This window comes from Lonchura striata, chromosome 3 (genome assembly GCF_046129695.1).
Source record: "Lonchura striata isolate bLonStr1 chromosome 3, bLonStr1.mat, whole genome shotgun sequence".
NCBI classification, from domain to species: domain Eukaryota; kingdom Metazoa; phylum Chordata; class Aves; order Passeriformes; family Estrildidae; genus Lonchura; species Lonchura striata.
The window spans coordinates 85,521,131-85,534,395 of NC_134605.1; the positions used below are offsets into that span (position 1 = coordinate 85,521,131).

The following is a 13,265-nucleotide window of genomic DNA, read 5'->3' on the forward strand; positions in this document are numbered from 1 at the left end:
CTGTTGGGTGTTAGCCTGGCAGTCTTCACAAACTGAACTTATTCTGTACCTCACAGATACTTCAGGTGTTGCTTCTGCCCCTTCTGCTAAAATATTTTTCATTTTTATTTTTTGCTCATTAGATGTCAAAATGGATGTGTACTGTTCTGCTCAAATTCCGGCTGGATGATAATCTAATTTAGTTCATACAGTGAATTTTAAAATCTTAATGTAAACTGACCTACTGGAAGTCTTAATATAGTAAGAAAAAGGAAACTGGTGCTGATTTTCTGAGGTAATAGAAAATGTGTTCTTGATATGTCATCAAGCCCATATGCCAGATTACTTTATGCAATTCTGAGAGAACTGCTAAACCAAATGCCAAAGTGTCTTTATGTTGTATGGGAGCAATGTTTAAGTAGTGTGCTTATTTGCATTTTCATATCTCCCTGTTAGTGTGTGTGTCTTTACAACTAAAAGGGATTGATCTTATCAGTTTGAAGAAACAAAGCCTGGTTACAGAAAGGAAAAAGGCTTTGACAGTACTGCATTTTTTTTTTCACCAATTCAGTTATGTTAGTGTGTTCTCTAGCTTTTAAAAAATTCTGCTTGTGGGTAACTACTTTCTTGCTCTTGACCACATATAGATTGGATCCCACAAAACTAGAACAATTCTGAAATATGTTTAAGCTATACTGGCAGCATTGGACCATTGTATTCAGTCCCTGAGTTTGTCTGCCAACGATTGTCATAAAATAATTACCTTCCTTAAACCAGTAGTTCCTCTCTTGGAGGAGAGGGAATGGGCACAAGAACTTGATTTCAGCCATCTGGCTGACTGCAGTTTCCAGCATAGTTAAGAGTTGCAGTTTGACTTTCATTGCTTCTAGTCTCTGGATCATTCCCCAGGACTGAGTAGTGCAGTTACTTCTGCTTTTGTTCATATCAGGGATATAAGTGCTCTTGGAACTTGACTTGTAAAATTAGATATTTCCAAGTTGAATATTCATGTAATTCAAGTCTTCGTCAAACAAAAAAGTGAAGTCTTGTACTTCTGAAATAGCAGATGATAGCTTAAACTGATGTAATAACTAATAAAAATAAAAGTTAATGAATTATATATAACTGAGCATAATAAAAAGTTTTTTTTATGCCTAAATATTGTTGCATCTGTATGTGCAAATTTTAAACAAAGCTATTCTGTGATGGAAGTGTTGTCATTGTGTACTTTTTCCAACTGTGTGGCCATGGCACAAGAAAGCTGTTAAAACAAGGCCACAAAAACCATCAGATCTGGAACACGTCTCCTGTGAAGACAGTCTGAAAGAGCTGGGGTGGTTGTGCATGGAGAAGAGAAGGTACTGTGGAGGTGTTACAGCCTTTCTGTATAGTGACAGCTTATAAGAAAGATGTAGAAACAATTTTGACCAGGGCCTGTAGATGCAGAAGAAGATGCAACAGCTTTAAATGGAGAATGTAGAATTAGCTATAAAGAATAAGTTCGTGACATTGATGGTTCTCTGGAACAGGATTCCTAGAGGAGTTGTGGATGCCTATCACCAGAAGCATTCCAAGGTCAGGTTGAATGGAGCTTTGAGCAACCTGGTGTTCCTGCCTGTGTCAGGATGGATGGACTAGGTGATCCCTTGAAGATCCCTTTCAACCCAGACCATTCTATGATTATCTTCAGAGACTCTTATAAAGATACTCTGGGAATTAGCAGAACCTCTATGGGAGCTGCCAAAACTACTTAATGTTCATTTGGGTCTAAAACCTTCCTTTTGTGAAACCGTTCTCTGCTTATTCCTGTTCGCCCAGTGGTTTTCATAGTTGGCAGCAGTCTAGTATGGAATTCTTTAGAAGTAGCATTTTTAACACTCTCCCTCTATTTGTGTCTTTGAGTGGTTGATTCTCATGTAGTTTTTTACAACATTTGATAATAATGCTTCTGTCCTTTTTTGCTAGGTTTGGGCTGATGCTAATGTTTCAAGACAAATAGAAGACACTGTACTTTATGGGTATTACAGTAAGTATTTTAGCTTTTTTTTTTTTTTTCAAATAATAGGACTTTTAAGTGAAGTAATGAAGTTTTAGAGGTCATATTGGGTTATCCCTTTTTGGTTAAACATGAGTCTTAGTGCTCTTAAGAGAATATTTTTTCTCTTGTTCAAGAGTCCCCTAGTAATGCAAACATCCTGAAGGCAGTTCCTGAAAAGGCTAAGGTTTCTGTTGTATAATCTGTGGTTCACATATTTCCTGTGTGTGTATTTAGTGGTCCATTAAGGAAAAACGCATGGTTCTGCTGTAACCTTTGTAGCACCTAACATATGCAACAGTGTGAAACTTGTATATATATATGTATATTACACCATGTATAAAGTTAATGCAACAGTGAGTGCAACACTTTTAAGTGTTCAGATTAAGCATCTACTGTGTTCCAAGTAACAGTTACTGTGGAGGAGCATAAAGGAGTTGATTCAAAAGTAGTAATCCTGAATAGAACTAATATTTTAAAAAGTCACTGAAATAAAATAACTGTTCAGCAAACCTCTGTGTAGTCTTATATCAGTTTTTTAGTGGTCCTTATGAAACTTGTGAGAGGTTTTACTACTACTGAATATATGTAGTGAATATAAAAATGTGCTCAGCACAGTTTGGGTGAAATGTTTGTTTCAGTTAATAGTGCAAACTCAGAGGTGGTTGCCTACTTTTGGCCACATTTCCAAAGACTTGAATTTTTTTCTTTTAGATTATTGTGGTTCTTTTGAAAATATTTTTTAGATCAGGAAATGATTTAAAATAGTGGACTTACTTTGTTAAATTACAGATTAATTATTGCATGCCAGTGATAGTGACAAACTAGAATTGGCTTGACTCAGCATAAAAATGAATAACGTCAAAAGTAGTAAGAAGACTTCAATTTTTAAAAAGGAACTTTTAACACAGAGTCTTCACTTTATAATAGTGGAATTGATTCGTATTTGATTTCTTTTCTTTGTAGTTTAACAGTCTTATTTAACAGACCAAATATTTCACAGCTCATAAGGTGGAATAATCAAGTTCTTCTGTGGACTTTTGCTATAGATTTGTGAGACAGATTAATTTCTGTAAGGTGTTTTGGGTTAGCTGAATGTTTTGGTCAATCTTGAACTAATTTTTGAAAAATATTTAAACTTAAATTGGGAAAATCACCTTTGTTTTAGGCCTTTCTGTACTGTACAGGTCTACTTGAAATACTGTAGGAAAATGTCTTATTTCATAGCATATCCTCCAGATGGTGGTAGAGATTTAAACATGGTTTTAAATTTTTTTCTCTTGTCATCTTAATTTGAGTAGATACACCTTTGCATAACTGGTTTTGTAACTAGAGCTGTGTTGAAGTGAACAATAACAGTAACTTGTTTTTCAGAAGTCTCCAAAAATCATATATAGAACACAATGCCTCTCCTACATCATCTAGTGCACTGCTGCTGTTGCAGCATAGTGACATAACTGCTGAGGAGAAAGTTCAGCACTCTTCCATTGTAATATTATTCCACTTTTTTTGCTATCTTCCTAAGAAAATATTTGATTGTGGCTTTTTATTTTTCAACAGACAGGATGAGCAGAAGTGAAGTACCTTCACTTCTGGATAGTACCCTTTTGTACTTAAGAGCATGAATACCCATATTTTCTTGTCTCCTGAAAATGGGGAGATACCTATATAGATCCTACTTGACTTGTGTAGGTGTATTGACAATTTATGGTATTAAGAATTGGTACACTTAGGTCATTGTCCTTCAATCCAGGTTACTTGTAATTATGGCAAGAATTTGGAGACTGGAATTTAACTGTTTTTAGAATATTAATCATTTTGCTACTTGCATTGCTTTCTACTGATAAAGCTGTAACTAAATATAGAAAAGCTTTTTTGCTTTTTTTCATAGTTGTTAGCCCCCATGAAAAGTGTTCTGTTTCTCATACCCACCTGGTTTCTTGGCTAGACTAATACAAAAACAGAACGAGTTTGTGTTGGTAGAATGGTAAATGAGGTACCTCTCTGTATCTTGAAGTGGGATTTTAGCAGCCTAAAAGCTTTTCTTAGGAAATGAGTCAAATAATGCCTTGAAGCCATAGTGGCTTAGTATGTTACTATTTCTAAACTTAAATGTAATAGAACATGCCTCACAGTACTTTAGTGATTGAACAATGATCAGTGGTTGGCAAATGCTCTAAATAAGCATGTCAGTTTGGAGGGAAAACTCTTTTCAGAAAGTGTTATAATTGAAAACTGTCCAACACAGTTTGCTTTGTATCTCAAAGAACGAGGTTGAAACAATTTACAGTAACCTGGAGGTGTTGTGTAGTTCTTCTAGTGAGTAAATACTACCTGTTGGAGCCACCTTGATGTTCAGTGTCCTTTGATGAAATTTTGTGTATAGTGAAAAGGGTATTATTGATAGATTCTAACCTTCTTGTGAGAGAGACCAAGATCTTGACCTACATGTGTTAGATGACTCCCAGCTACAGTGTGGCAAGGACTGTGTGCTAAATTTTATGGGGTCTCTTCAAGTGTGCTTTGAGTTCTATGCTAAGCTTTAGATTTTCCATTTCCTTTTTAAGTCAGCAAAAGTATAGTGATTCTTAGGTTGAAGTTTTTAGAGTAAGAATTTATCCAAAAGGGCAAGTGGTATTACTTGGATGATTTTTACTTGGAGTTTTGTCTGCTTACTGCAAATGTTTGATAAGTCATTGACACCAAGTCATCAACGCAAGAATTTGGGCTTCTAGGAACTAAGTGCAAGTTAAATATGACTTCATGTTTTTATGGTCTAGTTCTAGAGGAAGCCCTTCTCAGTACTATGAGACATCTGGAGCTGTGCTTGACAAATACTGTGGAGTTGATCTACAGAAACACTTTCCTGATTAGGGTAATTTTTCTGGGAGCAATGTGCTAGAACATAAATTGAAAGTCACACGTATTCACAATAGTCAACTAGTATGACTACTGCTGTAGAATATCTAGGAAGGCTTCTTTTTTGAGTTTGAGGTTTCAAGAGCACTGAATTTGCTCTTGGCAAATGAGAGAGTTCATGAACTGAGAATTTTTCTCTTCTTGCATTGCCATACTAACTCAAGCTAAAGAGTAGATACCTTTAACACTTTGAAATATTTTTCCAAAGAATGAATTCTATTTACATATAATTTGTGATTCATATTTAGATTTTGTGTTGATACTTTATTTGGCTTCTATAGCAACTTCAGGAAAAAAATACTGAGGTAGATTTCTTTGGGGCAGGTGAGCACTATGAGGAGTGCACTAGCCAAGATAAGAGGTCACAAACTTAAGTTGGGAATGATTGTATTTATGGAAAGGCTTTAATTGCATATATATGTGTATATGGAAAGGTGTTGATTAGTCACGTAAAATGAGGCAAACATGAAGATTACAGGACTTATGTGGTCCTGAGTACTTTTATTAATTCCCTAAAGGTGCAATTTTGTTCCAGCACAAGCAGTCTTGATTGTTTAGCACTTCTGACATTTTGAACGCTTAATAAACTATTCCAGGATACTTTTCTTGCAGGTTGCAAATACTGTAACATGCTGCTTCAGTTTTTAATTGCCTAATGGACTTCTGCAATGTTCATAGTATAATATGGTGTACTAAAGGATTTCTACTAAATAATCATGTCCTAAAGCATGTTCAACTTAAAATACAGAGAGCTGAAGATTTAAACTGGAAATTCTCTACCTGAAATTGGTCTTTTCTTTTCATACCATTGGCTAGTCACTCCAATTGATTTTGGCCAGCTGTCTTAATGTCTTCAGAACTTGACAGTATTTGTTAAGACATGTTAAACCTTTTATTTTCTTATGATCACCTGTGCATCAAAGTGTCAGGATAGTAAGATTGTCTTGGTTTAGTAGCTATGTGGTTACATACCTTTTGCATTCTCCAATTAGTTCTTCTTTTAAAAAGGGACCATGAATTGATGATACTACATTGCTACAGCTTGTTTTGTTTTGTGAATTGAGGTCAATAACAACCATGTCTTTCACCCATGATGTACTTATTTTAAATAGGATAATCTGATACTGAGTCTAGTGATGAAAATAGCTTTAAATTAATTCCATGTGATATGCATTTTTTGAGCAACAATCTATTGGGTGGCTTAGCTTGCTTTTATTCACTATGCTTTAAGGTAGTGTGTTAGTATTATATATCACTTGCATACAGTTGATTACTTTTAGTCTTTTGTTATTGCTGAATTGAAGATGGAGCTGAAATCCTTAGTCTGAAAGGGTTCACTTTAAAATCCTTTGCAGTTCACAAAACAGTAATAGTTTGTATGTTAGTTGGTGAATCTTACTAAGTTTTCAATGCCTGAAATTAAAAGCTAGAATGAGAGGAAATGAATGTTTTATTATTTCCTTTGAATTACTGTGTAGTAAATGAATTGCCAATGTAACTGTCTTAATTTAATTCTTCCTCCTAGCTCTGTACTCGATCATTCTGTTCTGTGTCTTTCTGTGGATTCCCTTTGTCTATTTCTATTATGAGGAGAAGGAAGAAGATGATGGCAACACATGCTCAGTAAGTTTACTCTAGCAAATGCACCAAGCAATGAAATGACAAATTAATATAGCCAAAATATGAAACCAAAAATGTTTTTTTTTAACTTAGAAATGGCATTAACATTGTAATATATAAAGTCTATTACTATAGTTTCATAAAAATCCTGGAGCAGCTCTTAGAGACATAGTCTGACATCATCTAGTCTAAGCACAGAGGTTTCACATGAAATGAAACTTTAGTGAGATAAGTAATTAATGTCTGCATCTTCATGAAGTCTTTAAACTTTCTAAAAAAAATCTTTTGAGGAAGATGTCATACACAGGAAGTTAAAACTTCTTATGGGAGACTCCATGGAATAAAAGCCATATATAGTGACAGCTTTTAAAGTAGAGAATAGGAAGATGGATCTGATTCTGAAATAGGTACTTAAATTTCGTGTCTTTCTACTTTAGTGTTTGCTTTTTTCTTGAAGTAGGCAGTAGTCATTTACCTGAAGCTAACAAAAACTTGTTTACAAGCCAGTGCATTACAAAAGTGTTTAATTTTGTAATACACTGGCTTGAGATCTTCCAGGGAATACAGTAACTGCATGCCAGTAAGGTGCTACATTTCAAATGAAAATACTTCTCTGAAGAAGCTTCTAATCAATTAATCATGATTGTTTTCCCTTCTGTTTAGTTGTAACCTTAACATAAGAAGACTTTTAATAATAGCCGTGATAGAAAGTATTAGTAGTATTTTCTTTGAGTGTATTTGCACTGAATATATGCAGGCTTCCAGCCACAGCTGCTCAAATGCATAGCTTATGATGAAAATAGAATTCTTTGTTGACAGTTCTCAAGCTATGGGATGCTTCAAGAATGTGTGCTTATAACTTAGATATCTAACTAGTCATGCTCATTATGGAGTTTTTTTTGTAGAATACTTGTTATGCTAAGTATAGTTCTTCATAGTTTGCACAAATCCCTTTTTATTAATTTTTTGTCAATGTATTATCTTTGTCTTTAATATTCAGCAGGTTAAAACTGCACTCAAATACACTCTGGGATTCATCACAATTTGTGCAGTTCTTCTGTTAATTGGGTAAGTATTTGTATTGAGCACTGTTCTATGCGAGATTTGTTTATCAGAGTTCTGTGCTTCTAAGAGGTAAATTATGATATGCTCGATCTGTATAATCAACATCAGCTTAATCACTAATAGGGTTTAAGTATCCTGAGAATTATGTGCCTGAAAAGTAAGAGTTTTACTGGAAGATAAAATTATTTTCTTAATTGTGGGGATGCTTGTGCTTCCAAGCTGACTGAACCTGCAGTGTGAATTGGTATCAAGGATGTGGTGGCTTTGACACAACTACATTAATACTTCAGTGTACAACAGGTAGTAAAAAATTTGTCCTTATCTATGTTTATCAAATAGTTTTTTGCTTTTCTGAAGTCCTTTTCCTGAAATGGACATTGCAAAACAGCTTCTTAGGAAAATTATTTGATGTTATATGCTTATACTTTCCTGAACAGAAATGTTGTCTGAAGAATGTAAGTGTAGTGTGATGTTATATTTGACTTAATTGTGCCTTGTATGTATGCTTTTGCTGGCATCTGTTTAAAAGGCAAATGTTACTGAAGTGAGTAATCTGTTTGTAGCAAGTACTGTTGTTCTGAATCTCAAAGTAGTCACAGAAAATGGATTTCAGATCACCATTAAGCATGACATGCACACCAGTACTGAATCTTTCTGATATGTTTCATAAACTTTTTAGCACTTTGACTGCAGCAATCAAGTTGGTGAAAATTGCAAAATGTGTGCTAAAATGATCCATATCAAAGTACTGGAGTGTGAAGTAGAAACTAAAGTGAAATTAACACTTCAGTTTTATACCATCTTACTGGAATAGTGTTTCAGTTTTGATAAAAGTTAAAAGGTATGCTTCTATCAAGTGTCTTGTCCTTTTAAATGAAAGTAAGGTATTTGCTCTTATAAGATATTGTAGGAGTTTATTACCTTAATCATTGTCTAGAAATATTACTAAAATTTATGGCAAAAGCTATTTCTGTCAGCTCACATTGTAGGTATAGATACATTTATCTATACAATACATATATAGAATACTATACAAAACACATCCAGTTTAGAAATCTTGATGGTGTCTCTAGTAAGTGTCAGCTGAATCCTCAGTAGGTGTAAGCATGTTCATTCCTCCCTCCCAGTATGTGTATTGCCCTTTTCAGTGAAACTGCAAGACTCCCTTCAAGGAGAAAAGGCTCTGTTTTAGAGGCAACTGAGGTGACTATGCTGAAGAAAAATGTGAATTCTATTTCCAGTATTGTTTTGTATAAATGAAATAGCATATATCTCAGTGTTTATGTGTATGATTTTTCTGAAGTTACTTCTCTTAGTCAGCTTTTTTCATAGCAGGGGCAGAGAGTGGCCACAGAAGTCCAGTGTGATCAGAAAGAGATAAACACATTGGAGCTGAAGTTTCTGAGTGGTTTGACTGAATGTGGTAGTGAAGACTAGTCTTGAAGTAGTAGAGGATTCTCACACTGGTGGTTAGGATCAGAGTAATGTTAAAATAGACTGGAATTTTATGTACTGGGTTTTACTGTAGGTGTCTAGGCTTAATGGACTAGAGTGCTTCTGCACACAGGTTGAGAGTGAGGAGGGGTAGGAATATTTCCTGGTGAGTGCCTAGTGAATAGTCTTTCTTCCTGTGCTTACCTCACTAGTGTCTCAGTCAGACAGCCTCCATTTGATTGGTTTAGGAAGTAATCTGTATGATTAAAAGTGGTCAGTAAATAATTTATCATTAAATAGTTTTAAAGGTCTACATAAGCAAGTTTTTGCCTCTTTCCTGGTCATCTGTCCTCAAATGAATTATAAAAGCTATATTAAGCTCAGAGTTTGAGTGTCTTTTTCTTACTGGGATGTTGCCCTTCCTCCACTAGAGATGGTTGTGACTATTTTGGGAAACAAATTGTTTTGTGCCACATAGTCTTGGAGGTTTTCCTGACTTGATAAAACAGCTCAGTGAGCAGGATGTTATTGTCCAAATTGTTATAAAGAGTAGTGTTTGTACCTCTTACTTGTCTGTTACAAAACAGTTGTCTGGCAAAACTGCATGTCTGAAATACTTAAATCCTCTGCACACAAATAACTTGATGCAGAGTACCATGAAAAGCAGAGTATAGGGCAAATTTATACTGGGATGCTCTGAACTAGTTTTTACTTATACTTTTCCCTTCCTATAAGTTAGGCACTTTCCCTCTACTGCTTCTGAGTGTCATGTGCTTGTCAAGGAGCTTGACATACTGTAATCTACATTAAGGAGCCCTGAAGCAGTCTAGTATGAAAAAAAGGCTGGGTTTCAGGGTAATGAACATTTGGTTCCAAAATGCATGCTTCTCTGGCTGTCAGTGTTTAGAATTAAACTGGGTACCTTAAATTTTCTAGAACTGTTAGCTCTTAAAAAGCTATGAATATATCTAATTATCCTATAAATAGTTATGCAAATTATATTACAGCAGAACTCACTTAAGGAAATGAGTCTAAATCTGGTATGTTGAAAAATAATTTCCTAAGGATGACAGTTAATGGCACTCTTGATTTAAGGATCAAACTTTATCTATCTACACTTGTGTATTAGCCCTGCTGAGAGTGAATAGTTTTAAACTGCTTGTCTTGCATGTACTTTTTGTTCTGCAGTCTAGATATTGATCTAGATTTTAATCATAATTTACCCAGGATGTGTTTTGAACAGCATAGCTATTTGCTTCTATTCTTAAAATTACCACAGTTAATAATTTGATTCGTGTCCAGAACTCCAAGTATCAGACATCAGAGCTGAGCTGTATTGTTTGCTAGCATTACCTGCATTTATAACTCCTGTGTTCCTTTCTGGGGCCTATGGAACTTGAGCAGGAGCAGAATCAGATGTCCATCTCCTTCAGTCAAAGTTTATCTGAGTACTAATTGAAGAGTATAATGCATTCAGTAGCCTCTGCTCTGATTAGTGTCCTTTGACATGCTGGTTGTAGGTAGGATTCTTTTTTTTTTTTTCTGAGACTATTTTCTCAGGGGAAAAAGAAAGCAAGCAAGTTATAAATATCATAAAATGTTCTTCCATCTTGTTTGTTCCCTGCGTGTGGTCCACAAATAGCAAATCTGTAGTTGTGCGAAAATAAAAAGGACTTGAGCTATATTCTGTCTCCTTTAACCATTTTTAGCAAATAAACCTGCAGTTACTTCTTTTTATCATTTGTAAGTAGAAATGTTGCCTAACTTGATTTTAATACCTGTGTCTTCATTTTGTCTGGATGCTGTTGTACAGAAAGAATTACTACTAGAGGCATAAATCCTAAGTCAACAACCATGTCAGCTTAAGCAAATGCTAGCCCTCAGTCTGCCTCTTGCACAGTCAAGACATTATCCTTAGAAATTCAAATAATGACTTAAAATGTTGATTTTTTTTTTTTGGCAGAGTATCAGTTTGGTTTTGATGTGATGATTATATGTGCACACAGTTGGTTTAGCCTTAACCTTTGAAACAAAATAATATACTTTGGACTTTGAGACTGCTCCTGGAATATATGTATTTGTTTGGGACTTCAAGCAGGGGTCTAATTATGTGGTACTAATTATATCAATTTGTCATACAAGTCCAAATGATACTTGTGAACATTCTTTATGGAATTAAGTTTGAGTTCTTTCATTGTTTGCCTAAAATGTTTCTCTTAAAATCTGTCTTCCCTGTGACTTGTAGACATTCTATTTCATGTCTCAAATCTACGGTTTCAGTGTTTTTTTGGTATGGAGGCACTGCTTTTCCAGCTATTACAAATTCAGCTGTTTTGTCCGTACAGGTGGTAAAGAGTTATTCTTATGATTTGACTTTAGATGGTGACCCCGACAACAAGAAGCTTTCAGCTAGGGGACTGTTTTACCTGACATCATTCTCTGAGCATTCTTTTCTAGTGTGCTTATTGGAAGAACAAAAAAATCTTAATGAACTTCTCTGGATCTCAGTTCTCTGGGCCAACTACAGAACAAAGACTGGAATGGAGAAGATGTGTTTAGTTGTAATAATGAAAGATAAACAGTTCCCTTTATATTGCAATGCTTGTTTGAGAAATCATTCTTTTATTTTGTCTTTCAGAAGTGTGTATTTATACAAGAATTTGTCTCAATTGCTGCTTAAAGTTTATTTGCTCCTCTGTATATGAGTCAAATCAGGATAGTAAATCATATTAATGTCTTTTAATTATATTTGAGTGTGGAGTCCTCGTGTCTTTTAGGATGGACAAATAGAAAATCACTTTTTCATTGACCTCAGACCTGACTGTACACACACATGCATGTACTCTGCTGATCTAAGTGCAGCATTTGAAGATAATGTGAACAAAATGAAACACTTCCTTTTCTTCAGGAATGAATGGGTTTCTATTTTCTTAATTTGGAAGTAGAATTCTTCTTATTTTTCACCAATTAGGGTAAGAAAGATATTTTTTCTGTATTACAGTGCTTTTGTTCCTTTGGATATTCCCAACAAGAAGAATTCCACAGAGTGGGAAAAAGTGAAGCTCCTGTTTGAAGAATTTGGAAGTAGTCGTAAGTTTGAGATTTGTTCTGAGCTTTGCACGAGTTGCTACTCTACTAACCTCTGCCACTCATTCATTGACTGAACAAGATAATTAACTTCATTGGTGGGAGTTTTCTAACTTTTCTCTGACTGCTTACCTACAGTAAGTCTTTACAATAATACTTCTTGTTCAGAGAAATACAAAAATTAGGACTATTGTGAAAGCAGATACTGCCAGCATATCTCTCTGTACTTTAAATACAAGTCCCCATTTGACAGCAGGTACTCCAGTGTTATGTCTGCTGACATTTATGGTGGGGAGAGGAGGATGCTTTCTTCCATAGTCTTCACTTAACTCAGCTCTTAAGTGCTGCTTGGAAGCTGAAGTCACTGACTTTCAGGGTATGGTGAGTGTGTATCATGTTGTGACAGTCTTCAATCATTTACCTGATGAAATGCAGTACTGCTGTTCACTGTAAAAATGAGATGAGTGGTTCTGTCTATTTAGACTGGAAAGTCCTGTGGGTGTTACAACTTCTTCCCTTTGCTCTTACAGTACTGACCTCTTCTAAAATTGTTGTTTGCATTTGTTGTATTTTAGGGCTGTAAAGAGCTGTTGAGAATGCCAAACTGTGGAATAGTATTTAACGCTTAGGTGATGTAGCTCATGTGCTTAGCTCAGGGTATGTTTTAAGGGTAAAGGTGTGAAGGAAGTGTTTTACAGGTGAGCTAAGACAGACTTGATGTCACTTTTGAAATGTATTCAAAATAGGGTAACTAAAAGTTGTTTGACAAACATTCATCCCAATGCATAAGTACTCCATTACTTTGTTTCTTTCTTGATGTGCATTAGAGTATTGGCTTCTGTGTGAATGTTTTAGGATATAATCATACAAGCCTTTAGTCATATTCTGCATTATTCTAGGAATAATGTACTGAGTAAAAGTTCCCTGCAATGACATATACCATACACTAACAGAGCTGGCTAATCCCTTCAGGGCCCATCAACTTTATATGTACAGTCTTGCTAGTAAAAACCTAAGGCAAAGAAGGCATTCAGTAGCTCTAACTTGTCATGGAAAAGTCCTGTCTCACCAGGTCCCCTGATCCACTCATCAACAATCCCTTATTTTGCCTCTTCTTCCTTTTGAC

General features: G+C 35.2%; 1 protein-coding gene across 2 annotated transcripts in view; it reads left to right on the top strand.

Moving 5' to 3' along the window:
* The window catches only part of LMBRD1 (LMBR1 domain containing 1), a 66,142-nt gene that overhangs the window by 6,802 nt on the left and 46,075 nt on the right, over positions 1-13,265 (top strand). Inside the window, exons 3-6 of one of the 2 annotated variants that reach the window (XM_021530149.2) lie at positions 1,945-2,005; positions 6,459-6,556; positions 7,554-7,621; positions 12,054-12,142. In XM_021530149.2, the coding sequence (XP_021385824.2) occupies positions 1,945-2,005; positions 6,459-6,556; positions 7,554-7,621; positions 12,054-12,142 (316 nt within the window). The remainder of the gene's footprint in view (positions 1-1,944; positions 2,006-6,458; positions 6,557-7,553; positions 7,622-12,053; positions 12,143-13,265) is intronic. The other variant, XM_021530150.2, reaches the window with a different exon arrangement.